Source organism: Zeus faber, assembly GCF_960531495.2.
Source record: "Zeus faber genome assembly, chromosome: 11".
Lineage (NCBI taxonomy): Eukaryota > Metazoa > Chordata > Actinopteri > Zeiformes > Zeidae > Zeus > Zeus faber.
Window position 1 is genome coordinate 11392446 of NC_137205.1, and position 27468 is coordinate 11419913.

A 27468-nucleotide genomic window follows, 5' to 3' on the forward strand; every position below is an offset into this window, starting at 1 on the left:
TCTGATTTTATACATTCTTTTGAGTTTCGAGAGATTTTCCACATACATTGCTTCTTGAGCTACAGAACAAAAGTGAACATACTTTTATTTGCCAAGGAAAAAAATACTTTTATTACCCTTTTGATATATTTCCAGTGTTAATGCTCTTACACTTAACAGAACTGCCATTGTCAACTGTCATCCGTACTGACAAAGCAGGAACGGTTCTGGAGTCTACGAGGGAAGAAATGAGCTGGAGCAGGGCATGCTTTGCAGACAGGGTGTGCACATTTGAGACGCTGCAACAAAGTGGGCGGGGCTGAGTTTTTTCGAAGACTCGCACGACAACTTCCAACTCAAATTTACCACAAGTAAATCAGAAACCCTCGACTGCGAACAAGAACCCTCCCAACATCCTGGTGCAGCACCCTCACAAACGCATTTTGCTTCTTGAAACTCAATATAGCTGAAACAAAGACGGCTGCAAAGCAGAATGAGACTGAAAGAGGCACGTATGGGGGATTAAACAGAACTCTGAAGGTTGTTGATACATGAGAGGGGAAAACAGTACGTAAGTATGTGCAAATCAAGTTCAGTCTTCAGCAAACAGAAGCACCTATTTACCCATCACAAAACAGCATACACAAAAAAAAAAAAGAAAAAAAGTTGAGCAGAGCTTGTTATATTTTTTCTTTCTATTAAAGATGTGAGATTTATGGACAGGCTCTCCCATTCCATCATCCTGTTGGTTTTCGCGTGCTCGTAGCTTCGGTAAGGCATGCAAAAGAGAACTCCAGCAGTCTGTATTAATCCTCTACACACAAAAACTGCATCGGTTGCATAAACCATCGTAACCATGAGGAATCATGAACCCGGTTGGCTTTCCCTCCAGCGTAACTTTTCAGCACGCCCATTACGGACAAGACTACAACACAACTGGATCTTCACACCCACAGGGTTGGTTTTTTTTTTTTTTCTTTTGCATTTTGAAACCGACATATCAGCAGACAAACTTAAGAAATACACGACTCATTGAAAGCAAAGCATGAGCACAATACACTGGGGTTGGGGGATAGAGAGTAATCAGTACCAGTTCTAAAGAAAACAACAGTGTGGTTTAAAATAAAGATCTGCAAGGTGTTGAGTTGGAGAGAAGAAAGCGGAGACAGTGTCAGTTTGTCGTCCAGCGGAGTGCTATAGACTTCCCCACGTATCCACGGGAGGGAACTGTTCTAAATGGCCGCTCTCATCGTGCGCCTGCTCTTCCATGGTGAACGTCAGTCTATACTGCAGCTTCACCTTCTCCTGAAACACACACACACAAGGTGAACGGATAAGTTTGCAGATCTGCTCCACGTGGGCTGAACGGGGCTGCTCCCGCTGAAGTCGACTGGTGTGCTTTGCATCCTAGCTTCGGGTTTTTAAAAGGAAAATAGAATATCTCTTATTGTCATTGTACAAGTGGGATATAACAAAATGTGTCCTCTGCATATGACCCAGCCTGTACCTTGGAGCAATGGGCAGCGGCAGTGCAGCGCCCGGGGACCAACTCCAGCTCTCATGAGAAGCAACCTCGAACATACATCTAGCTCCTCTAAATCTTTCTTGCATAGACTGATGCGAATACAATTTCCCTTTTCTTCTAACATTGTGAAAAAGGAACAGATTTACTTCCTGCTCTCTACCAGGTGCCGGTCACTCACCACACACCGTCTATTTAGGTATTTCTCTGTTATTATTTGCCTCAATGGATCAGGATGCATGATGATGAAGACATCATCATCATCATCAGCACATTAGGCGACAGCATTAAGTGTCGGGTGGGGGTTGGTTCTGCTGCAGTCTGCGCTGTTACCTTGTTGGGGTTCGCCAGGAGCAGGATCTGTGTGACGGCGGCGGGGGGCAGGATGGGGTTAAAGGCGGGAAGCTCCGTCCCCGACGGGGGCTGCAGCTTCACAGCTAGGGACTGAGACAACGCGTGGATAAGCAGGAGCCACGTCAGTCTGCTACTTGGACCACTCGTTTGTTGTTCTTTCTGGATGGAATCACTGACCTTTGGCGCTGTGGTCTGGAAGTTGATGGCGGTGACGGGGACGGGGGCGGAGGACAACATGGAGATGATGACCACCAGCACGTCTGGACGCGAGGGGGGGGAGTCGCGAGCAAAGTGGAACAGCACCCGCAGGCTGTGTCCGTCGAACACCGTCACTGGCAGCAAATTGCCTGGAGCGAAGAAAGAGAGAGAAAGCAGAGAGGCTGGAGCCGCGCTCCTCCACCTGCACGATGGCGTGGCACCCGCCAGGAAATCCTACTCACTGGGTGTGATGGACTCCAGCGGCACAGAGACGTCGCTCAGGGTGACCTCTGGAGGCGGGGTCTCGGTACAGGCGGGAGGCAGGTCCAGCAGCGTCGCTCCCAGGTGCTCGGAGGCGAAGGCCGGGATGGGGCTGGGCGTCACAGTGAAACCAGACTTGCTCTGGAGGTCTCGTAGGGTGGGCTTGGACGGCTGCTTGTCCCTGGAGCCGGGGGGGGGGGGGGGACACGACGGCTCAAACATTTCAAACACCTTGAGAGTCACACTTCTGCTTAGCCCTAGAATACAAAAATGACCCAAATAATAATATTTGAATCTTCAAAATATCAAGGAACTGCCCATTTGAAGTTGTTTCAGATGATGTGAAAGTATTCTTTCTCCATAAGGTTAATTCAATGCTCATTAAATAATAGGTAAAAAGTTGAAGGGAGATTTTTAAGCTGGATAATTTTTGACCCAAACATATGCATGATAGGGTTAAATATGATTCTTTATATTTAGATCTTTAAATATCTAACAAACTGATTTATTTATTCTTATTCAGCAATTCTCTGCCTCACTTTTGTTTTGCTCGACGCATTCAATACTGTGATTGCATATTAATTGCAGTATTTCATACTATTCTCTTACTATCGTCAAGTATCTTACTGAAAGTCTTCTACTCTAGTGCCTTGCTCAACGGCAGCACGGTGAGGCTGCTGCTTTAGTTCTTTCTACTCACCAGCTGCAGCAGGGCAGAGTAACGTGTCTGTTAGGTCAGTTTACCATTTGACCTGCAGGCTGTCTGGGGGGAGAGACTGCTGCAGCAGCGTCTTTCCCAGCAGGTCCAGCTCGTCCAGGGCGGAGCTCCCCGTGGCGGATTGGGGGGAGAGGGGCTGCGAGTGGGAAGCCGCCTCCGGGCTCAGGAGGAGGCTGGGGGCTGCAGGAATATCCGCGTCTATGCTGTCGGAGGACTGTGGACGTGCAGAGACGGGCACGGAGTGTGAGGACATCCAAAAAAAAAAACAACTAAAACTATTCACGGAAACCTATTCTAGTCTATCACAGGAGCCCGCGTTCAAGTCAAACAGGTTTGCCGGGGAAGTGACACTTGGCACGTGGCCTGTCCGTCATTTTTACCAGCATGTTACCCAATAACTGCAGGTTTAATCTTCAACGGCTGCAATTATTAATATTTAACTTGAGTAAGAGAATGGATCTCCCACTTCGCACCTGGAAGGAATCCCACGCTGTGGAGTCCTCGGGCTGGGAGGCGGGGTTCGATGTGTGGGTGCCTTCACTCAGCCCTGGAGGAGACAAAGGCGACCATTGTTGGATTGTAAGAACAAAACAGAGGTTTACAGATGAAATATTAACCCCGTGTCACTTATACAGGGAACACCTGCCAGGCCGTTACCTAGCGACATGAGCTCATCGTCAAGGAGACTGATCCCCGTCTCCTGGGAGGGGGCGTTAAAGCTGTCTGTCGGGGTGGGGAATTCTGGGAAGGAGGGAGGGGAATGAGGCGACGTATCCAGCCCTGAGAGATCAAGCAGCGCCGTGTTTCCGCCTGCGAGAGGGAGAACATTTCTAAAAACCAATCTCCAATCTACCAATCTCGACAATTCTCAGACCATTTCTGAGTTCTTTTTTCCTGCAGTCCAAAATCATTTGGACTGGAGCCGCTTTTGAACGAAATTCTGTCCGTGCTATTTGACTGTATTAAAAGTGGATTCTCAAGTGTGTGCTCTCCGCAAACCTGTGTGCCGCTGCGTGATGACCGTGTTGTTGCCGTTTAACTCCTCCCCTTTCACCTGCTGCTTGTACAGGTTGATCACCTGCGTCAGGCTGTCGTTGGCCTGCAGAATCTCAGCTGTGCGCACGCACGCACACACGCGCACGCACGCACGCGCACGCACACACACACACACACACACACACACACACTTTAGCCTTCCTGGATATGTTTCTTAATAGCTGGACCACTAGTTAAGAGGGAGGCTGTTCTCAAAACATATGTCAACAACTCGTCTTGGGCAATGTAATCGACGGGGATTGGCCTCCATGGCAACACTGATCTCTGATTCTTACTAATCGTCCTTGGAGGTAGGAGAATTGATGGGAGGCCAATTAATAGCTGCAAACTTCTAACTCAATTTGTCAATGTTTGCTCTGAGTATCACAGTGAGTATCAATGCATAATATACATTTTTCAATAATATTAATTTATTATTAGAAGCACATGCAGAAATAAATGTCCACAAACTGGTTGTAACTGTATGGCAACATTCTCTGCCAACACCACTAGAGAATCCCGCATTATTACACTGTTATCTTATTGTGCACACATGTAACACTGATTTGTCCAATGAAGCTCTCTGGATAATCAAACATCAATATCAAAGTCATTATTATTTAGGTTATTTTTACAGCCAGGAATGGATCACACACCGTTTGCTGCAAGTGAAATCTGTAAAACTGCAGGGAGACGAGCGGCCATTGCACAATAATTGAGATTTCTCCAAACAGGCCGAGCTTTTTCCCAAAGAATAGCTTAAAGAACTAGACACACTGGATTACACTTCACTATCATCACGGGACAGATTATGTCATCAGACTGAAGAGGAAGTTAAGATGTGCCCCTGAAGCATGGGACTAAATCACCAGAGAATGTATCTGCCAACAGGAAGATATCACATTTGTAATCAAAGCAAAAAGGACATTTGGGATGATGGGACATTTGTGGAGATGATGAAAATATAGTGAACTTATTGAGCTACGTATTGGGGTTTCCCTTTATGGTAAAAGTGACCATGATCGTTCTGGAGCGCCCTTGCTTCATTTAGTTGCAAATGATAACTCGGTGAGGAACAACGGGTACCGACACTGAAGGACTCTTGAAGGACAGCGACTGTGTTTAAAAGTATTTTAGAAGTGTGTGAGTGTGACCCTCACCCAGGGCCTCGTCATTGTCCTCTGTGTCACTCGCCAGCCTGAACAGCGTGGGTCTCATCTTCTCACAGCGTTGATACAAGTCCTAAACACAGAACACACACACACACACACACACACACACACACACACACACACACACACACACACACACACACACACACACACACACACACACACACACACACACACACACACACACACACACACACACGTAAAGCCTTCCGTTTCTTCTATGGGCTTTGGTGTTGTGTTTGTGTCGTGGAGAGCCTGTGACCTGTATGAGCTCAGAGTTGCTGTGCGTGCTGGCCGTCCTGTCGTAGTCCTCCAGCAGCTGGGACAGCAGGCTGACGCTCTCTTTCACCTCCTGGATGGCGTTCACACGCTTTGACACCTTCTCTGCTCGCCTCTGGTCCTGACACACACACACACACACACACACACACGCACACACAAATTACAAGCAAAGCCTACAACAACACAGCCAGAAGACAGTAAAAGTGTGTGTGTGTGTGTGTGTGCGCGTGCGTGCGTGCGTGCGTGCGTGCGTGCGTGCGTGTGTATGGGGTGGGGGGTGGGGGGGGATTCTTAGAGCTGTGGCTGAATCACTTTCGTCAGCGACACGGAAAACCTCCCCAAGTGAGCCATTTCCTCAAGTGAGCCATTCAGCCCCCATTCAGCTAATGTTTTCAGTCGAAGCACTCTTTATCTAGAAGAAACTAGAGTGCCCCCTCACAACCGTTCCACAACGCTTGGCTTGGTTTGTTTGGGTGTTTTTGAATAGAGGGTGGACACCGAGTCTTACCTCTTGGACCATTTCTTTGATGAGTTTATTGGCGGCTTTCAGGTCTTCTGGGTGGGTGCTGTTCAACAGGCGAGCCAGCATCTGTTCAAAGCCAACCCCGAAAAATACAGAACAAAGATAACGGTAATACAAATAAATATCTATGCACACAAATGATCATGATTATTTTCTATATTTGAAGAAAAACTGACTTTTGACTTCTCTTCATCTTCAAAAATAGCATTCTTGGGTCTGGGTGGAGGAGGGTTCAGTAGTTTGTCGGGTGGAAGGTCTGGATCCTGTTTGACAATACCTGTTGAGGAAAAGGAGAGAGAAGATCTCCATGTTTACCAGGAACTGTTGCTCAACAGTTGCTTTATGAAATCACTTTCCTTCACACAAGCCTAAAATCATCATGCCCAATATCAAGCAGTGCAGAGTTCCCCACCATTGGACTCTGGGAGCCTGTTCTCTGGAGAAATGAATCACACTTTGCCATCTGCCAGTCCGATGAATGATTCTGGGTTTGGTCTGAAAACACAGCCTCAGCCTTAAAGCCAGGAGGGACAGTGGTATGGGGCTATTTTTCATAGCTCCGACCCATGATTTCCCGTGAGGGGTAATCTTAGCACTCGTGCAAAGATTTTAAGCAAAAAACCTAATGATTCATAATATGTTCTTACTTTAATCTATTGAGATGCCCAACACCACTGGTGCCGTAGATTGCACCCATGATGTGCACCCTTCTCTACCATCCAGCCTCTATTCATTTACAAATAGAAAAAAATCGACTTTTATATCAAAACTTTTCATCCCTTATTTTTAATTCCAGCCAAAGTGCGAACCTCAGGGGACCCAGCATTAACCGGTCATTGCAGCACAAGCCTCATTTTTGGATGGATGAGTCAGAGGAGATGCTACGGAAAAGCATTTTCTGGATTCAACTTATGAAACAAATAATTCATATTTCAGTATCAGTAAAATGTTCCGATTTTTCCCTTTAAAGGCCATAGTTTACTTTTCAGTTCGCAATACAAGTCACCTCTTTCCCTTCTCTACCTCTGACCCTGCAGAAGAAACTTCTTTAGAAGTTTTCGAATGATCGGGATTTTTCAACAATCACATGTGGGTAAGAACAAAACTGGCTGGTATGCACACATCTTGATTCTGTTAATCTCCCTGTGTAGCTTGTGTTCCAACATGACACTTACACCTCGCACAAAGCCGGGTCCATACAGAAATGATTTGTGGAGAACGGTGTGGAGGGACCGGGTGCCTGGCCTGCACGAAGCCCTGACCTCAACCCCATCTAACAGCTTTGGGATGAATCGGGTCACTGACTGCTGAGCCAGCAGCGCCCAACCTCACTAAGGGGCCAAGTGGGAACACATCCCTGCAGCAAGGCTTAAATATCCAGTGAAGGGTTTCTCAGTCTAGTCTTCAAATGCCCCCTGCCATTCAAGTTCCAAATTAACTCTTGCACACCTAATAAAATAATTAGATTGAGAAACAACTAGTCTAACACCTTGCCAAAGGAGGAAAGGCCGTTATAGCAGCAAATCTGGGACAGCTCCACGTTCATGCCGAGGACTGCGAAATGAGATATTTGAGAAGCAAACGTCCACATTCTTTTGGCCTTGTAACGGATCAGTATTTGATCTGTATCTATTTTATGCTAATATTTACATCGTAGTTATGTCAAATTCAACTTTTGAAAGAAGTTAGGAACTAAATTTAAAAAGCCCAATTTAATAAAGCCAGTTAAAGATGACCACAAGAACCTCAGAAATCTGCTTTTACTTCAAAGATTGATTTGCTCATTGCAGCTCAATTAAAAAAACAAAACAAAAAACAACTATGGTTCATAATTAGACAACAGGAATCTAGGAAGTGGGGACCCACTACAATGTAATAAATAGTTTACCTTGTTTTTTTAACATCTGGTAGGCATCGGAGATCTTGGCCTCATCTGGGAGCCCCAAGGTCCAGCTGTAAATCAACTCTAGAACTTTCTTTTTCACCGGCTCTGGTGACCGTGAGCCCAGGTACTGAGTGGGGGGTGGATTGGGAATGGATTGAGATGTTGTCAACAATAAGAATTATTTATTAAAATGACTGATTTACATGCACCAGGCATGAGATGTTCCTACGATATTACGTATGGCTCAACCATGATTCAGGTCTGAATATCCTCCTGAAACGTCGGGTGAGGAAGGGCAAAGTGAGTGAGACGTAAAGCTTCGGACCGCTTCCATTTCCTGCTCATATGTTGTTGTTTACATCTCACATCAGCACGAGCAGCTAACTGTAACCATGCAGCTAAAAAACGTTTTGTGTGGATTCACCAAAATTCCAGCAGGAAAATGTCCAAAATGGCATCTTGCATGGAAACAGTCTCAGCTCTGGTGGGGATGTAATCAATGATGCACAAGGCAGGAAACGGGCCCAGTCAGAAGCTTTTAATCTCAAACACTTCCGCCTCCAGAGATTCAGGAGAAAATCTATAAACCAGAATCTCAATGGAGCCATATATAATGCCCCTTTCCCATATGGAATCCCTAATATTGCTGGATAAAAAATATTATATGTGGGTAGTAATTCACACATTGGCCTTTACGGAAAAGTTCCGTATGGAGTCTGTTCCCACATAGATGACTACTATGGATACAGTACATAATCGGTTAGGGTAAGCACATTATGTCCAGTGTAGATGCAAACGTTTGGACAATCTGTCGGCAATGGAAGTACAATCAGAATCGGGGTTTTTTTCCCCTGGTTCTCCTCTCGGACAGACTCTGTTCCGACGGCTGATGGAGATGGGACAGAGCCCCTCGTTCCTTCTCCTACTCCTCCACCGTGCCTGCTGCTGGCAGGCACGCAAATTGCTTGTGCCCTAGGTCCCCGCACCGTGCCCCTTACTCTTAAAAAAAAAAAAAAAAAACACACATCTAGGGTCTGAGTGGCATTTTTAATTAGAAAAATAATAAAATGTAAGAATATAAAAACATGTCTCCATAGGGACTGGACATGTTTCAGTTTCTTTCTTTGAAGCCGAGCGCCACGAATCGGACTCGTCATTTCTCAAAATGTTTTTATTTCTTCCAGAAAAACAACATTTGAAATATTTGTACAAAATAAATATTTGTAAAATCCCACTACTTTTGCTTTATTTGGGTTCCGCGCCTACTTTACGGTGATGTTACTGCTTCCATTCCCACACACATTCATTCACAGACGTATCGGCGTTTTCCCAGAGATTATACCAGGTCGAGAGTGGGGAAATTTACGGAACAACTTTTACTGATGGATGACGGATGCAATGGATCACAAAATTCACTGTTTGGATTGTATCACAGTTTTGAGTCACGGATCGGATTGTTTTTTTTGGATGAGCAAAATATAATTTTAAGTAAAAAAGGGAGACAAATATAACTTTGCTTTCCATTTATTCAGTAAAAACACTTAAAGCAAGGAACTTTTGCCCATGGTCTTAAATGAAAACAACATTTAAGATGTCCAATGTTTAAATAAAATCTTAAAATATATAAAATATTCAATACTCAATTGTTAAATTAAAGTGCAATATGAGGCATGCATGACACCTTCTTACTTTAAACATGGTAGTGAGTGAATGAAAATATATGATTAGATCCTTCCCCAGTAACTGAATTAAATTCCAATAAGTTAACAGTGTCATGTTCAATTTCTCACGTCTATAACACACCAGATTTAGTGAAAATCGGTTCAAAATTTAGCAAGTTACATTAGATTTTTTTAGAGAAGTCTGCATCTCTCAATACACATCGTATTTGTTTACTAGCGGATCTTGACTGCTCCAATATGGCGGACACTCACACGCATAGCGGCGACAGACAGCAGCTCATTCACGACATGTAAAGTACCAGCAACATAGCGCGACGTACCGTAAAGCAATCATTGCGCTTCAGAGTAAAACACAGCACGCATCTGTCTTGTCTACTGTATCTTCTTCTCACTGCAACTCTGTATCGAGATTTAGGGAATTATTACTTTACAAAGTAACAGCAGCAGTGAAGCTGTTTTTCACTATGACAAATTTTGCACTAAATCTGTGGTTCACATGCCTGCCGAATCGTGGGGGTTGATCCGTACAGATCAACTATGTTGTTACACGACTAGTTTTTACGGAACATCGAGAGCGGCTGCTTTTCCCAAATGACGGCCAATAAGGAACATTGCCAGTAGATTTTGGCCTTTCAGTGCAAGTGGGAAAGGGGCTTTAGTTTACATCACATGAGACCAGGCATAAAACCAAAAACACTGATATATGGTTCCAAAATGCAAAAGAAGACAGACATTCAAACGTTTACCTTTGGTGACACTACTTTGATGAGTTCATTCAGGAATCGGAACTTCCCCACCTCACTGTGGAATCTTTTCCCACAGCTCTTCATACAATTCTCCAGAACCTTAGAACAGAACCAAAAACAAGATCAAAAGACAACCACTGAAAAATAATGTTTTTTTACAGAACAACAGGCCATACACCTGGGGTTGGGGATTCATTAAAACCCTTTTCCCACTGCATCAAAAACCCGGTAACAACCGGCATTTGTCACCAGTGGGAAAGGAAAATGCCGGGTCTCAGTCCAGGGTCAAATGACCCAGCAATTGATCGGGGTTCACGCTCCACCTCAGATCAGCTCTGATGTGAACAAGACACTCGGGTCGACCCGCTAATTTTGGCCCCTTTACCTGAGTAATGCAACGTGCGTTGAAATGCCGGACGCCAGAGCATAAATAGACAGGAATATCTGTGTATAATTCCATCATTTCATATCCCATTTAGAATCCAAAATCAGAAGTTATTGACTATTTTCTCCATGGGGGACCGTGAAATGTTGTGAGTGTGGGGAACCCCTACACGCCCTGCTGGTTAGTGCACCGACAGCATGCAGTGTCCGTTCGCGGATGTGCACCGGCAGCATAGACTCTCCATGATGCTTCTGCTGTAGTGTTGGGTCATTCATGAACGATCTGATTGTTTTGAACGGCTCAAAAATATTTTTTATCAAGTTTTATAGTTTTCTGTCGTTATTTGTTTAAGTTGCTGTCTCCTCTACTGTTTTATTCCCAATCACACTGGAACCATGAACATGACACATCAGAAAAAAAACATAATTTCTCCTGGTAATGGGAAAGGTGTCAATCGCCTATTTTTAGAGGATTGACCCAGGGTTTTTTTAAACCAGGTCAACCCGCTCATTTTGGTGCGAAAACTTTTAATTTCAACCTTTCAAATCCATTGACTCACCAGGAGAGCCTGCATAGCCTCCCACTCCTGTGGAGACTGGATCTTGTGGGCCAGGAGCCTGGTCGCCAGCTGAGGTCTGCAACAGACATCACTGTAAAGCGACTACACTACACACAGCTCAGTGCTCAAGTGGGCAACAGAGTCCGAACCGAGTCAGTTTGAACACAAGGAAGATTACGTCAGACAGATTTATTCCATGTAAAACAAAATTATTCTGGACACTTTTCAGACCTCCAGACTGTGGTCATATAAATGCATCGCTTACCCCTCATATTGGAGCCGAGAAAGAATTGTATCATTCCTTCAAAGAGGAAAACGTTATTTTTTCACTCAATAATGTTGCCCACTCGGAATCCATTGCAGCCTGGCTGCTATGGATGGGAAATTTGTCCTGCGGTGACCCCTTCGAGGCTTCCCTTCCCTTTTTCCCCCTGACGGTGTTTTTCTGGGAGTCTCGGGATGCCGTTGATTTCAACGTGAACTACAGGCTTGAAACTGTACTGTGATTAAGGGCTATATGAACGACCTTTACTTGACTCCATATGAACCCATGCAGGAGTGCAAGTTTGACCAACTGTCAGAATCGATTGTCTAGACAGACCTTACCCCTCCAAGTCATTGTTGAGCTGGTCACAGAAGGCGTGGATGCTACCCCAGTCTGTGTCTCTGTTCAGTGGGTTGGTGGCTTTGTCTGTGATGTAGAGAAGTGATACAATCGGGGATACACGTTACGGGATGCATTCGCTGCAGGAGCCTTTAGCAACGCCTGCTCAACGTAGATGTGTAGCCGCCCATTGAAAGACAGGCTGCCTGACAGCATTCCCCAATACGCCACACGCCGTCCTGGCAGTGACGTCACCCCCTCGAAACCATGACGGCAGAGGCTTCACGCTCCGCCGCTCTGTTCAGCTAACGAGCTGTCAGCCGGCTAGCACAACAGCTAAGGAGCTAAATAGCTAACGCGTTAGCGTCGTCAATGCCCCCACCGTTGCCACGCAGCCGCTACCGCCGCTGCACGGCCTGTCACCCCATCGTCGTCACGGCGCGGGGGGAGAGGCTGGCGTGTGGGCCCCCTTAGCGACGACTGACCCGGTTTTTAACTTTGAAATACTCACTAATGCGAGACTCCAAACTCTCGGCGTCGGGCGGCGCAGCCATCGCTACGGGATTTCTGTCAAACATCGGTCTCGCGAGGTGCGGACGAGCGGTGGGCGTGGTGGCAAAGAGCGTTCTCGACGTGCGATGCGTTCAAGTCAAGTGGGGAAATAAGAATTAGCTTCGTCTTATAGTTTCACTTTTAGTTGTCCATGCGTTGGCAATGTAAACTCACGCTTCCCAAGTCCTTTGAATCTAAAAACAAAAACAAAAAAAAATGGCATTGAATCACCGTTAAAGGCGTGATTACCGTAAAAATATCTTTAAATCAGAAAGTAATGACTAAATTACACCGATGATAGAACGCATTGGTCTTTATTTATCTATATTAAGCCTATCTATAATAGCTCTAGGTTACTTGAAAAATGAGTTTTGTTTGCTTTTATTCGCCATCTCGCGTTGGACATGAGGGGGGGGGGGGTGATATAGGTCAACTCAAAGATCACAAATAATATTTTCGACTTGAAGGAATGAAACTGAAGTGAAATTGTACTTTCAGGTCGGAAGACGCGTAATTTCCATCCCTCCCACATGACTTGAACGCTGCATCTGCGCACACACGCACACTTACCTTTGCCGTGCGCTGTTGTTATTGTCACATAGGGTCGGTGCATGTTGAGTGTTCTTACTGAAATGCATCCTCACTGTCCGTGTATTGGCTGTAAATCCAATGTAATTTGCAACTAGTAGACCTCGTTGTTGAATTAAATCATATAACCAAATGTATAATACAACCCATCTGAAAAATACATTTGAAACAAGAAACCGGGCCCATCTAATTATAGTGACTAGACGTTTGTCTCCCCCTAGCGACACCCGTTGCGAACTACAGCACATGAAAAGCGCCACAAGTACAAAAGAATAACGGTATTTTATTTTATTTTATTTTATTTTTAGATCGATATTTCGCCTGCGAGATGAAAACAAGCCGTTCGGGATCGTTCAATCGTTGGAGACGCACTCGACGGGGACGGGAGTGAACACATTCCTCCCGCAGCGTGGACGCGTCCGTGTTGACAAACTTGGGAGCCGCCGCCGTTGTCCGCGGACCGTGGGTCTCCGCGTCAACTCGCGGGGCGCCGTGGGGGCGGCACCGACGCTTTGTTTGGGTTTGGTGGAGTAGGAGGAAACCGAGCCCTCCCGTGGCCTCGGGGCTTCCGACGGGGAGGTTCGGATGAAGGTGCTCCGCTTACGCGATTAGGGACGCCTGGGATCCCGTTAACACGCGAGATTCGGCCCCGGTCTCGGCGCGCTCCTCACCGGGAGCGGTCCCGCTCGTTCTGCCCACGACACCCCAATGTTGACATAAGGGAAGTGTCGACCTCGTTCAGAGATGGACTTCATCCACAAACATCGACCTCGCTCCACGTAAGTAACGATAACGAGGCTCCTGCGCACTTCCTCTTGCAGGTAGAGCTGCAAGTCTTTTTATTTGGTATTTTATATGTATTTAGTATATTTATTTGTATTTATGTATGATATTTAAACTTTACTAAACTTATTTTATGAAAGTGACTCATTTTATTTATTGACTACTCTTATTTAAATTAACGATTTAATTTTTTTTATTGCATTGCAATTCATTAAGTTATTGTAATTTAATACAAATGAACTGCTTGATATTTCGACCTTTCAACCTCATGGACACGAGAAGTGCGGTCAGGTAGTCAGGTAGCAGTGACGCTCAGCTCATTGATGCGGCATTTAAAAAAAAAACCTCCCTGATCCCTTGGAACCAATGTTTGAAACTGTTCCGGATCTGGAACATTACCATGTCATCATGAGGCTGTAGGAGGCCGAAAAACCTGCTGCTCTTTCTTGAACCTGAGATGCTCTCCTCCGCCGGATCCTCCTGTGCTCACGTTTCCCTGTTTCTAGCCCCGCAGGTTGTGGGAACACCATACCTTTTGCATAGAACAAATAAGCTCAAAGAAGTACCTCAAGTGGGTCCCCAATTTGTGTCGGTTCCATTCCTATCTGCATGATCTCCATTCAGTTTTAGCACATGTTTAATAACAAATTCTAATTTCTTTAATAACCCATGACTTACTGTCTTAACTTTGCTCCAGAGTGTAGTCTGCCTTGGTTTAAATGGTCTCAAAATGGCATTGCCTTACTAGCTTTGTGTACAGTTCCTATTTTTATTTGGTGTATTTCCATTGTATATTTTGTATATTTTTATATAGATATTTACATTTTAAAATTTGTCATCATAGTGCTTGACTTTGAAACAACCTGCTTGAACATCTTGGACTGCCAAATGCCAATTGTCTTTAATTTTCTTCCTTTCCAAGTGTTGTGCAATTGGTAATATTCATTGAAAATGGAAAAATACAGAATAGAATATTGATCCCTCATTATCTTTCCTGATTTGTAAGGCCCTTGAGGTTGCAGAGACCAAACTGGGGATCCCTGCCCTGCTGGATCCAGAGGACATGGTGCCCGATCGTCAAGGTGTCATCACTTACCTCTACCAGTTATACTGCTTCTTCAATCACGCTGTGAAGCTAATAGAGGGGTGAAGTGGGGGCGGAGGATTTTTGAATTTGTTGTTTTGTCAGGCCACGTCACTGTTGATGCCATCACATTAACGGTAACTAGAATTAAAGCCCACTGCTCCTAGATACGTAAGATACTAGGATGGGTAAATGCAGAGAAATTGCGAATTTCCCCGTTGTGGGACTGATAAGGGTTTATAAATAAATAAATAAATAAATAGATAGGTAAATAAATCAATAAATAAAGGCTGGATTCCCTTTAACGCTTGAAAAGTCCTGTTGGAAACTGGAAGACTTTACCGCAGATCTGGCTTCTCCTTTACAAGTGTTCCCCATCCACTTTCCACTCTACCTCTCTTCCCCATAATGCCCCAAAGAGAGTCATCAAAGAGTCATCTATCAAAACAAGATTAAGAGTTCTTCGTCATTTCTCAACACTCGCATACACTGAAAGAAAATTTGTCCTCTGCCTTTGACCCATCTTACATACCCTAGGAGCAGTGGGCAGCTGCAGTGCAGCACCCAGGGACCAACTCCTGCTCTTTTTGCCAGCGCCTTGCTCAGGGGCACCAGTAGGAGTATTAACCCCAAACTACATGTTCTTTTACGGTGAGAGGAAATCAAAGCACCCGGCAGAAACCCGCACAAACATGGGGCCAGCCGGGGTCTGAACCCGGGACCTTCTTGCTGGGAGGTAACAGTGCTATCACTGAGCCACTGTGCCGTCCAAATAGACACAGAGCACATCTTAATCCATACAAGGCCTTGTATGTCAAACAAATTTGCTCATGTCACAATGTGTGTCACCTGATTGCATTCTCTTTACTCTGCAGCCAGTCCTGCCAGTTTGGTGTCATCCCACGCCACAGTCCAAACCAATCTCATAAAGAGCAAAGTTTCCGCTGCCGTGAAACCCCCTCAGGGGTCATTTAAAAAGCGCACATAACTCATAGCTCATGTCAACGGCATTTTCTTTTATCTTGTTTGCTATGTTGTCACAGTCGGGCGCCAGCTTTTCTTCTATTTTCAGACCTCGTCTGGTCATTGTTCTCGCACAGAAGGTGATGGATCCAGACGCAATCCAGTGATTGTGTGCACTTTGTTTAGAAAGCATGTTCATCTGGTACAGAGGCATCTAGTGGAAGGAAACATCTACCATCGCACCAATCCATCCACCAATTCAGTCAACCTACCACCGTACTTGGTCATCTGGCCTCGGGTCAGCTGTTTTTGAACCACAACACTTCCCCTCATGACCAAGTACGCTGGCCAGGTTCACTCAAATGAAATACAACGTGGGCTTACGTATGTTACTCCCTGGTAAAATCATTCTTTTTATGAGGTTCAGCAATCAACTGGGGTATTTTGATTCAAACTTTGAGTTTCTTTGATTCTAGTTATTTGAGATTCAGTACTATCAAATGCACAAGGCAATCACTGCATTTTGTGCTCCATTAAGCCCTGTATACAAAGTATCACTAATGCCTCTCAGTGAAAGTCCTCATTCTCGTATTTCAGATGCAAAGTATGCAGTAGCAGCCTTCTCCCCAGATCTTATAGACCAGGACGGGGTACCGGCTCATTGATCTGCACAGCTGCCCCGACCTCGGCGGGCAAATTTGACCGACCAAGAATCGGCCCAAAGTTGAGTACCGCAAAGATAGACGGTCTGTGAGCATACTTGCTCATTACACTCAGAAAACAGAGTCACAAGACGGCTAGGCGCCTGGAAGAGGAGAAAGCAGAGGCTCAAAGGTCAAGCTAAGGAGGCCCCCCCCCCCCCCCGGCCCGGCGTCACATACGAGATCTGCAGCCCAGCTAGGAAAGCAGGACGCCCACCCACCTGGCAGACTTGCAGGAGGACGCGGCAGAGGCTCTAACCCCCCCCAGGCTCACCGCTCCATCATCAGGTGTTTCACTTTCAGAAGGAAGTCGTCTGCCATTTGCGTCACCGAGACACATGAACGTAGACTCTTCCGTGCCGCCTGTTCCTGCGCCCAGAAGCAAAACAGTAGAGAAAATGAAGAGCTCCAGCTCTACAGGTGAGTATTTGCTGAGTCTCCCAGACATTGTGTGTGTGTATGTGTGTGTATGTGTGTGTGTTTGTGTGTGTGTTTGTGTGTGTGTTTATGTATTATGTAACATCAAATTGACTGACTGAAAACACTTTTCATTTCCTGTCTGTTCCTCTGCGCAGGAAAACCATCCTCTCAAACTGAATCTCCGCCCGGTTCCTCCAGCATGTAAGTGTATCAAAACCAAACAGCACAATCTTTTAAAAGTCGGGCCGGCACATTTGCTGTGCTTCAAAGTCAAGGAACCTTGATGGCAAAAGTAAAATAATCGTCCTCATATTTTGCCATATACAGCAGCGTTCACTACCATAATAACTCTCCTCCTCATATTTGTAATACCTTAACCATTAGTGTTATTGTTATTCCACCTGTGTAATATCCAGTACACAGACACTTTTACCAAATTATCCGCGGATCTCACATGGGTCTCGGCGTCTCATATGATGCTGATAATTGTTTCATTCTGTATGGCTATTAAAGTTTATATTTGACCAGTAAAAACATAATCGCAAGAAGCTATAGGCTTTTACTTTTCAAGACATTTATAGCACAATTTTAAGAATGGAAAAGATTCAGTCCTGTATTCCACAATGAAAGATGAAACTGCCGGTGTGAAGTAGATCGGATGAACGGTTGTCGAGATAATCAAAGGACATACAGACCGACAGAGATTCCTTCCTTTATAGTTCGATAAAAAATGATTTTTGATCATTCTCAGTTGCAGAAAGAACGGCTACAATTCTCACCTGCCCTTAGGTCACTAAAATGTATTTTTTTCCCCATTGTCCTCTATCTTCTAACACTAGTCCGACCAGCCATAAAGTCAAGATGAACCATCCCTGGATGGCCATCATCCACCCAGGACCATGGACACAACTTCCCCCTGCACCGGCCCCCATGACTCCTCCTCGATCAAGCTCCTCCCCTGCCATGCGAGGGACTTGGTTCAAACCCAGGGCCATCCCCAGCAACCCTTTTGGTGACATGAATGTGGACACTAATGAAGATGCAAGAAAGGAGGCTACTGAGCCTGAAGCTGCCACCCAGTCAGCAGACACACGTGGTCGGCTGAGCTCAGGTGACAATACAAATGATAAACCAGCGGATAAACCGGTTCCATTGAAGAAAGATGCTCATAGTGATCCCCCTTTACAGAATTCAGACTGGGCAGAGAGAGATGGTTCAGCTGCTTCCCACAGCCCTTCCGGTACGAGCGGAAGTGGTAGTCAAAGCACAGACGACCCTAATGCACCTGATCTACCCCAATCACACTATGTGGTCAAAGCCGGTCCTGAAGGTTCACTTGGGGAACCTGAACTCGCTAAGTTGACTGGTGGACTTGCTGTAACCTGCCTGGCAGGGAGAGTGACCTCAGTGGATGTATCGGTTCTGTCTCAAGTTGCTGGTGTTGATGGTTTGACTGGAGGTTCAAGTGGAGCTGGAGGAATTCCCGACATGGCCGTCCCTGCAGAAGTGCTTGGAGTCGTCCCTGATATGGCTGCAGCGGCCAGTTCCTTTGGATTGCCCAGCTTGACGGGAGCGGGTGGCCCTGATGGTTGTCCTACTACTGTGGGTGGTGTAGGATTACCAGGGCTTGTAGGCGCAGCCGTGGGACTGGAGATACCAGGCTTAGATGGAGATGGTGGGATGGCTGGTGGACTGTCAAGTGAATTTGGTGTTTCTGAACAGAACACCGAATTTGGTGGACTTGGGTTGAATGAATCGGTAACGGGAGGTTTGCCAGGAGGTTCAGGTGAAGCATCAAGTGAGCACGGTCTTCCAGATTTAGCTACAGAAGGTGCTCTCAGTGAACTGGCTGGGGGTGAGTTCAACATTGATCTTGGATTACCCGGTTTAGCAGGATCCTGTGGCTTAGACACTTCAGCTGATATTGAGGGTGATTGTCCGTGCTTGGCCGGTGCTGCTGGTGGAATGGCCTTCCCCGACCTGGCCGAAGGTTTTGCAGAGACGGCAGGGCTATGTGGCCTGTCACCCGTTGCCCATAGTTTGCCCAAGGGCGTCTCTGTGCCAGCCCTCTCCTCCGCCATCCCCCACAGTCCTTCCGTCTCCTCTGAGCAGCCCGAAAAAAACCATTGTGGTGGAATGACACAATCAAAGAGCAAGGTAAGATGTTGTACGTTACATGTCGTGGTGCACAGTTTAATGTCGTCCATCCTAGCCGCATGGACTGTTTGGTTGACACAAATCAATATAGTGCATATGTAAACGGTTCCTAATACAATCCAAGTGCTTTATTTAGTGTTTGCCAGAAACAATGATATGAATATCCTGTGCTGCTTGGTCAGTTTGATCAATAGACGTAAAGTTAAAACATTCAACGTTGTCAGAAACAAACATCTGACCGTACTTTCATCAGTACCTTGTCCTGATTGAGCTGATTGTCACGCGTGTTATTGGAGATCCATCAAGTTTTCAATGCACATTACTTTCAGATAAATCAGGTGCATATGAACAGCATTCTACTGTACATTCTGTCACATAAAATTTGATATTTCCTCCAAATTGTGGCAGCGAACACAACCCTGTAACTATGTAACTGAATTGAACTCACCAAAAGCTAATGATCCTAAATTACCCACAGTAGGTTTTAATTGAGGGTAAAGTGACTGTAGATCATAGAGACCGTCAACAACTCAATGATGTGTGTATTTGTTTTCTTTTTTCCCTTTTCTGTTTTTAATCGCGTTCCATTTTCGTCAGGCCTGCAAAGGGAACCCTTTTGATCGAAAATCTGCTATTCCTAAATCGGAGACTTTTCAGGCCACTCCGTCCAGGCGGGCACCTGCTCCCGGATATGGTTTCCCTCCCATCAAGAGGAAGGTAATGTCATATATTCTGTAATATATTATGACGAACTTGAGACTTGATTTAGACTTCACTTAATTTGATTTAAATGGATGATCATATAACATTACAAGATAGGACCGAATCAGTTGGGAGTTTGAACTCATTGTGATATTGTTATATATATTTTCATTTATATGTATTGATATTGCGTTAAAATGATATTATTCTAATAACAAATTATTTCCTGGAACTATATACACATTAACATTGAGCCGTCGGGGCCGTTACTTGTGTTTCAAGTGGAAAGTGGATTTACCCAGTTTTCCCTGAAAGTGCCAATCTACAAAAATGTAAAATATAATCTTTAACATAAATAATGTATGTTAAATGTATAAATATTTATTCCCACCTTGTAAATATTGTTTAATTAAACAACGTTAACCTCATTAGCCTGTCACTTTCTGACAGCAGTTTTGTTTTGAAATGAAAATCTGACGATATTTGTCAAAAGAAAAGCCACATTGTAGAACGTGAAATAAAGCTTAATTTCAATGATCTGATATTCTGCTTTGTTTTTCTATTTCACTTCCATTTGGTATTTGACAGCGAGTTTTGTCTATTTATGTTCAGGTTCAAACAGATCCATTCCTTCCCACTGAAGACCTGCAGGTGGAGATGGGAAAACTGAACGAGCGGCTGGAGGCGCTGGAGCTAAGAGGCGTCAGAATGGAGAAGGAGCTGAGAGATTGCAAAAATGGTAATTTATTGATCAGAGTTTTACACAATGTAATGATTTTCCATGTAATAACGATGATGATAACATGCATGTTAGCACGAGTTGTATATATCTAATATATTCTGCGCAGGTAAGTTTGTAAATCCAGCAGTAGAATGGGCTTTACTACTGTGGTAGTGGGCAGTGGGCAGTGTTTTTGGCGCCATCGGCAGATGGGGGGGAGGTGGGTTTGCTCACTTTCTCACCTGACAGTGACGTTGGGCTCCCATTGCAGAGCTGTCTGACATTCATCTTATGAGACAAACGTCTGTATTTTCTGCTTGAGAGAGAGAGAGAGAGAGAGAGAGAGAGAGAGAGAGAGAGAGGACCAGCAGCTTTTAAAGCCTGCTAATTACCCCTGCTGGTTGCCAGTGTTGGCTGCCACCACCTGCAGATTGCGCCAAAACCACAACTGCATTTCAACACTTTGCTGTAGTTTGCAGCTAAATAATGAATCACTATATATATAAGCATATAAATTCATAGACCCATTTTTGTGACTTGAAAATGTGGCCTCTCATCAACAATTTTCTTTAAATGAAGGTCATATACTGCTTACTTAATGGTGCAACAGTGCCTTTTAACGTATCCATTTTTTATCCCAAAGAAATTAAATGTTATCTGCGCATATGATGCACATATTTTGTTTTGGCTTCACAGTTTCATGGAGACTATTCACTGGTATTATTTCTTGTGCGTTATTTCTTGTAACTGTTCTCTAAAATTGTTATTCATATTGTTCTTCTCCTTGTTTATATTATTATTTATTTTATTTATTATTATTCCACTCTTTTCACCTGGATATCCGTTGTAGACTCCACCAGTTTAATACAAACAAACTCTATCCAAATATCTCAAATCCTGGATTAACAAAGCTCACTGACGTTGCAGTTGTTTGACTTTGACTTTCATAAGCCGTTTTAAAAGCCCTTACTGAGATGCTTGTGTTCAACAGTCCCACAAGATGCTCCTGGGTGTTTGATCTTTGGATTGGTGGACAGTTACAATATGTGTCTATGGTTTCCTTTCAACTCCAGAGAAAGAGGAAGAGGAAATGCTGCTGGACTGGATGACCCTCGTTCACGAGAAACGCGTGCTTGTGCGGCGCGACACAGAGCTTGTCCATCTGTGAGTGAAAAGACCATATCATATTTTTACCTTATTTTTACCGCACATCCGAAATTTACGTTGAAGCTTTCTATGGCTTTTGTCTTCTCTGTGTGAAAAGGGCCAAGCAGAAGAAATTAGAGGAGAGGCAGGAGGATTTGGAGTATGAGCTCCGATGTGTTCTTATCAAACCAGGTGAACTTATCTATCTATCTATCCATCTGATTAAATATGATGTGGTCCATAACAATGCATTGTGAATCAAAGCAGACGATTGTTATTGCAGCACAATAACAATTGCCCTTTTTGTTTTGTCATCAAGAGGAGTATCTTAAAGGGGACCTATTATGCTCATTTTCAACAAGTTAATATAGGTCTCTGAGGTACCCAAAACAGCCATTCTAGCCATTCTGACATGCCTCTATATCCCTCCTGTTCTCGATGGGCTGTTTTGGTGTGTGCCGCTTTAAATGTAAATGAGCCGCCAGGCCCCTAGTTCTGGGAGCCAATGGGGGTTTGAGCATTAGTAGGGTTCCATTGTATGAAGTACGTAAACTTTCACCGATTGTACCTTAGCAGTCCAACAAAATTTTAGGCGAGAGCTAAGCAATCCAGGTGCAGAATCTTCACTCATAGATCTACAAGGCCCTATCTAAAGGTTTTTTCCGACTTTCGTAGGACACGGGCACTGCTGGTTACACGGGACGTGACACCGCACCAGGCTTTTTTTGTTTCATTTACATTTACATTTACATTTAGTCATTTGGCAGACGCTTTTATCCAAAGCGACTTACAAGGGAGAATAACATTCAGCTACATTGCGACAGAGATTAGTGTAACAACAACATTGGTGTAACAATAAATACTGCAAGGTGGTGCAAAGTAATTGTAGATTAGGACAGGAGGTACTCACTGAAGAGCTGGGTCTTCAGGTGCTTCTTAAAGACAGAGAGGGAGGTCCCCGCTCTGGTCATTTTTGGCAGCTCGTTCCACCAACGTGGAACTACAAATGAGAATAGCCTGGATTGCCGTGGCTGTATGGCCGGCAGAGCCAGGCGACGCTCATTTGACGAGCGCAGCATCCGGGGGGCAACATGTGCTCTTACAAGAGCATTTAAGTAGGCGGGAGCATTCCCAACAATCACTGTGTAGGCCAGCATAAGAGACTTGAACTTGATGCGGGCGGCTACAGGTAACCAGTGGAGCTCGATGAGCAGCGGAGTGACATGTGCCCTCTTTGGCTGGTTGAACACCAGTCGCGCCGCCGCATTCTGTATCATCTGTAGTGGCTTCACCGCACAGGCCGGCAAGCCTGTTAAGAGGGCGTTGCAGTAGTCGAGACGGGACATCACCAAGGTTTGTACCAGCAGTTGAGTGGCATATTGGGTCAGGTACGGCCTGACTTTTCGGATGTTGAGTAGTGCGAAGCGGCAGGACCGGGAGACTGCGGCAACATGGTCCGAGAATGTCAGTTGGTCATCAATAATGACACCAAGATTCCTTGCAGCCTTGGTAGGAACAAGAGATAGAGAGTCGATTTTAATATCAATGTTGTGATAAATACCTTGTTTGGCCGGGAAGACCAGCAGTTCCGTTTTCGCCAGATTTAGTTGAAGATGATAATCCTTCATCCATGTGGATATGTCAGCGAGACAATCCGAGATCCGCGTCGAGATAGTAGGGTCGTCTGGCGGGAAGGACAGATAGAGTTGAGTATCATCCGCATAGCAGTGATATGAAAAGCCATGTGAGCGGATGATTGGGCCCAGTGAGGTGGTGTATATGGCAAAGAGGAGGGGTCCTAGCACCGAGCCTTGGGGCACCCCTGTGGTGAGGTTGTGAGGCACAGACAGCTGGCCTCGCCATGTCACACTGAACGAGCGCCCAGTAAGGTAAGATTCGAACCAGGAAAGTGCACTGCCCGTTATGCCCATGCTTGAGAGTATGGACAGGAGTATGCAATGATTGACAGTGTCAAAAGCAGCTGATAAGTCAAGCAGAATGAGGACCGAGGATTTGGCAGCAGCTCTAGCAGTTTTTAAGGCCTCTGTCACAGACAACAGGGCTGTTTCAGTGGAGTGACCACTTTTGAAGCCAGATTGAAGTGTATCAAGAAGGTTGTTTCTTGACAGGTACTCTGTAACCTGTCTAGAGACCGCCCTCTCTAAGGTTTTGGAAAGGAATGAGAGGAGAGAGACCGGCAGATAGTTTCCTACTTGATTGGGATCGAGTGAGGGTTTTTTGAGCAGTGGTGCGACCCGAGCCGCTTTGAAAGCGGAAGGGAAAGTGCCGGAAGTTAGGGAAGAATTAATCACATGTGTGATTGCCGGGGTGATAGTCGGTGATATGGCTTGAAGGAGGTTGGATGGGATCGGATCTAGCGGACAGGTAGTGGGACGGCTACATGTTAGTAGTTTAGATACCTCACTTTCAGCGAGGGGGGTGAAACCAGGGAACGATGAGCCTAGGGCTGGAGAAGACAGGTTGTGAGTAAGTTGTTTAGTGAATTGGCTGCTGATGGCTGCCACTTTGTTAGTAAAAAAGGAGGCAAGGCAGTCAGCAGTGAGGTTAGTAGGTGGGGGAGGTGGTGGAGGGTAAAGCAGAGACTTGAAGGTGGCGAATAACTTACGTGTGTCTGTGGCACCGTTGATCCTATCGTTGAAGAAGGCCTTCTTGGCAGCAGTGATGCTGGAAGAGAAGGAGGACAGCAGTGTCTGGTAGCTAGCAAGATCCTCAGTTGTTTTGGATTTGTGCCATTTCCTCTCGGCTGCTCTGAGGTCGGTGCGCGTTGTCCGGAGGGTGTCAGTCAGCCAAGGGTGCGACTGGGTTGAACGAGCAGGTCTGGTGGATAGTGGACACAGGCTATCCAGACATGAGCTCAAGGTGGAGCAGAGGGAGTCAGTGGCATCATTAACCTGCAGAGAGGAGAAAGTGCCGTGGGGTGGAAGAGAAGAGGAGAGCACAGAGGAGAAGTGGGTGGGAGACAAGTTGCGGAGATTGCTGCGGATAGTAACCATGGGTGGGGAGGTGGGGGGTTGTTTTGGTAGCTGGACATTGAAGTGGATGAAGAAGTGGTCAGAGAGATGAAGAGGAGTGACCCATAGGTTGTCGGTGGTACAGCTCCGAGCAAGAATGAGATCAAGCTCTTTGCCAGCCTTGTGAGTCGGTGGAGTCGGGATCTGTCTTAGGTCGAACGAGCGAACCAAAGACAGGAAGTCAGCCGAGCTCGCACTGTCCAAGTGGATGTTCATGTCTCCGAGGACGAGCATGGGACACTCGTGCTCAGGGATTGATGACAGCAGGGTGTCAAGCTCATGTAGGAAGTCACCTAGTTGTCCTGGTGGACGGTAGATGACGACCACATAGGCTTTCACCGGAGCAGTCACCAAGACGGCGTGATATTCAAAGGAGGCAAAGTTGTTTAAAGGCAGTTTGTTTAAAGTTGTTTAAAGTTGTTTTAATCAGGAAATGTCAGAAAATAAAAGAAATACATCTTCAATAAAAACAAACAGACTGTGCACCGCATACCTATTTTATTTAAAAAGTAAATAATTTTTGAAAGAAACACACAGCAGAATTATTTATAAAATACTGATTTATGAAAAACTCATTTGCAGTTTTTTGTCAGACACTTAAATATGTATCTGTATTAAATCCTCTTTCTTTTGAAAGATTTGTGGGCAGCACTTGGTAGTTCTCCAGGCATGGGTGGTGTTACTCACATTGGGGGCGGTTGTAATTCTATTGAGTCTCAACGTCACGTAAGACTGAGACACAAATCTGAACGGCTTGCTGAATGACATGTTTTCAGACATAGGCAGCTCACAAAAAAAACTGTAAATGTATGTGCACAAGCACTGAAAAAAGTGAGTTTTTTCATAATAGGTTCATCCCCTTTAAAGTCAAGTGTAGTCAGTGGTGTGATTTATCGATGCCACGCGTCGTATCCCCAACATGCAGAGAGCGAGTGGAGCGCGGAGGATCGAAGTCACGAGCATCAGCTGATGGACCAACTGGTCACGGTCATTGAAGAGAGGAACCAGATCATCAGCAGCTTAGATCAAGACAGACAGAGGTGCACAGGGTTTTCACATTCTCCACATTTGTAGCAGCAATAAATAGATATTTAACAAGGTTTTTTTTGTCGTTATACAGGGAAAAGGAAGAAGATATTGTGCTGGACGCCATGATGGAGAAGAAAGGTATCTTCTCTTGCATATGCAGAGTCCATCTGTTTTCAGCCCAAGGCTCTTGGGAGTTTAGCAAAAAAATAAATAGGCTTGATCCTGGACTCAAATATAATAATGTCCTTGTCTTCGTGGGGGAAAGTCAAGAAGAATCCCCAAACACTTACCATTTCAGAACATTCTTTTGTAGATGACGTCCACCATTTCACTCGAGCGCGCTGTGCTGCGTTTCCTTTCTAGAACTCCAAAAAGAGGGATTGAAGGAGCTGAAGAAGTCCAAAGGGAGATTCAAGCCCATGAAAGTGTTTAAGATGCTTAGCGCTAAAGAACCCAAGGAGAAGAAAAGCTGAGGCCCGTTCCATCGAGAGGTGAAGAAGCCCGGGCCTGAAGAAAATCTGGACATGTGAGCTCCTTGAATATCAAAGCCATGTGACGATTTTAGGAACCTCCGTCCCCCTCCCTGAACATCACACCTACTTAGAAATGTATGTACTATTTTCAAAAAGATATACTGAATCATGGATGAATAAACTTCATGATTCACCATTTGAAACAGCATTTAGAACTGGAAGAAATTGTTATTCCAATGGAAACTACTTCTCTGATATTTTTTTGCATGACATTTTTTGTAAGGATTTTGTATTTTCACTGTTTACTGTCAATGCGGTTTTATATATATATTAAAAAAAAAAAGCTGTAATTTCATTTTGATCATCGTTTTCATGTGTTTCAACGTGTTTTAATTGTCATTCGGGAAATGTATATATTGCAATTTACTTGTGCGTATGTGTTTAGTGTGAATTCAATAAATTATTCATTTGAGGGTCGGTACCTGTCGTTTGTAGCGGACGAAGCGCTGAGGCCGGTCTTTTGGGAGCCGAAGCTACGCCGACAGCGACACCTGGTGGTCGACAGGAGTCATAACACACAGACCGACCGCAAACAGTCGAACGTGCACTAAACTACATAAGTGTAGGAAATACAAAATCAAGAGAAATCACATTTTACAACCCCTGAGGAAGGCAAAGGAGCAGGACTTTTCATTGCCAGGTGTTTTGGGGAAAACAGCAGGAAAAAAAAAAAAATGGTGTGACATGAATATGTTTTTGAAACCTGAAACGTTTATAAACTGATTTGGCTAAAAACGTCTAGATCGTTTTTGGGTTTTTTTTTTTCTTTCCTTTTTTGAATTTCATTTTTATTATATTTCATTTCCCGCATAACTCCCGTGCACCACTCCAGTCCAGTTTGTGACGGTAACGCAGCTCAAAGCCAACCGCCGATAAGCACAGAAGAAGAAGAAGGCCTCATTAAAGCTCCATTAAAATGTTCAGATGCCTTGTCTAATGAGTACATGTTATTTGTTTCAATGGAGGCAAACAATATGAAAGCGGAATAAACCATCGCATATAATGAGTTTCCAGTGTAGTACAGGCCATACCAACACTGTTCCAGTGTTGCAGAATGTTGTGAAATGGCTGCGGATAGTGCAGTGGATCCCTCGGTAGAGAGGCAGAGCTTTTTCTTATACCATTGTCCGTTATGCCGAAATGTGTTTATTC

General features: G+C 44.9%; 2 protein-coding genes across 3 annotated transcripts; one reads left to right on the forward strand and one right to left on the reverse strand.

Annotated features, from left to right (window-relative positions):
- Positions 1-143: 143 nt before the first annotated feature.
- LOC307236464 (ADP-ribosylation factor-binding protein GGA1-like) lies at positions 144-13722 on the reverse strand. Of its 2 annotated transcripts, none has more exons than XM_080008894.1 (17): positions 13650-13722; positions 11908-11992; positions 11302-11377; positions 10358-10456; positions 7933-8056; positions 6221-6321; positions 6030-6110; positions 5502-5639; positions 5228-5309; positions 4032-4145; positions 3690-3842; positions 3506-3579; positions 3059-3246; positions 2296-2495; positions 2033-2202; positions 1835-1945; positions 144-1284 (listed from the first exon to the last, which is right to left on the reverse strand). In XM_080008894.1, the coding sequence occupies exons 3-17, from the start codon at positions 11314-11316 to the stop codon at positions 1174-1176; spliced, it is 1761 nt and encodes a 586-aa protein (XP_079865020.1). In that variant the 5' UTR covers positions 11317-11377; positions 11908-11992; positions 13650-13722; the 3' UTR covers positions 144-1173. The 2 variants fall into 2 exon arrangements, with proteins under 2 accessions (XP_079865020.1, XP_079865019.1); XM_080008893.1 differs by lacking the exon at positions 13650-13722 and adding an exon at positions 12417-12469.
- On the forward strand, positions 13292-26655 carry LOC307236984 (uncharacterized protein; the record flags this gene model as incomplete). Its single annotated transcript, XM_080009584.1, has 14 exons — positions 13292-13307; positions 13580-13824; positions 14835-14910; positions 16473-16525; positions 16777-16996; positions 17152-17197; positions 17836-19153; positions 19751-19870; positions 20468-20594; positions 21650-21740; positions 21841-21914; positions 25680-25794; positions 25875-25921; positions 26147-26655. The coding sequence occupies 14 exons, from the start codon at positions 13292-13294 to the stop codon at positions 26254-26256; spliced, it is 2658 nt and encodes an 885-aa protein (XP_079865710.1). The 3' UTR covers positions 26257-26655.
- Between the last annotated feature and the right edge of the window lie 813 nt (positions 26656-27468).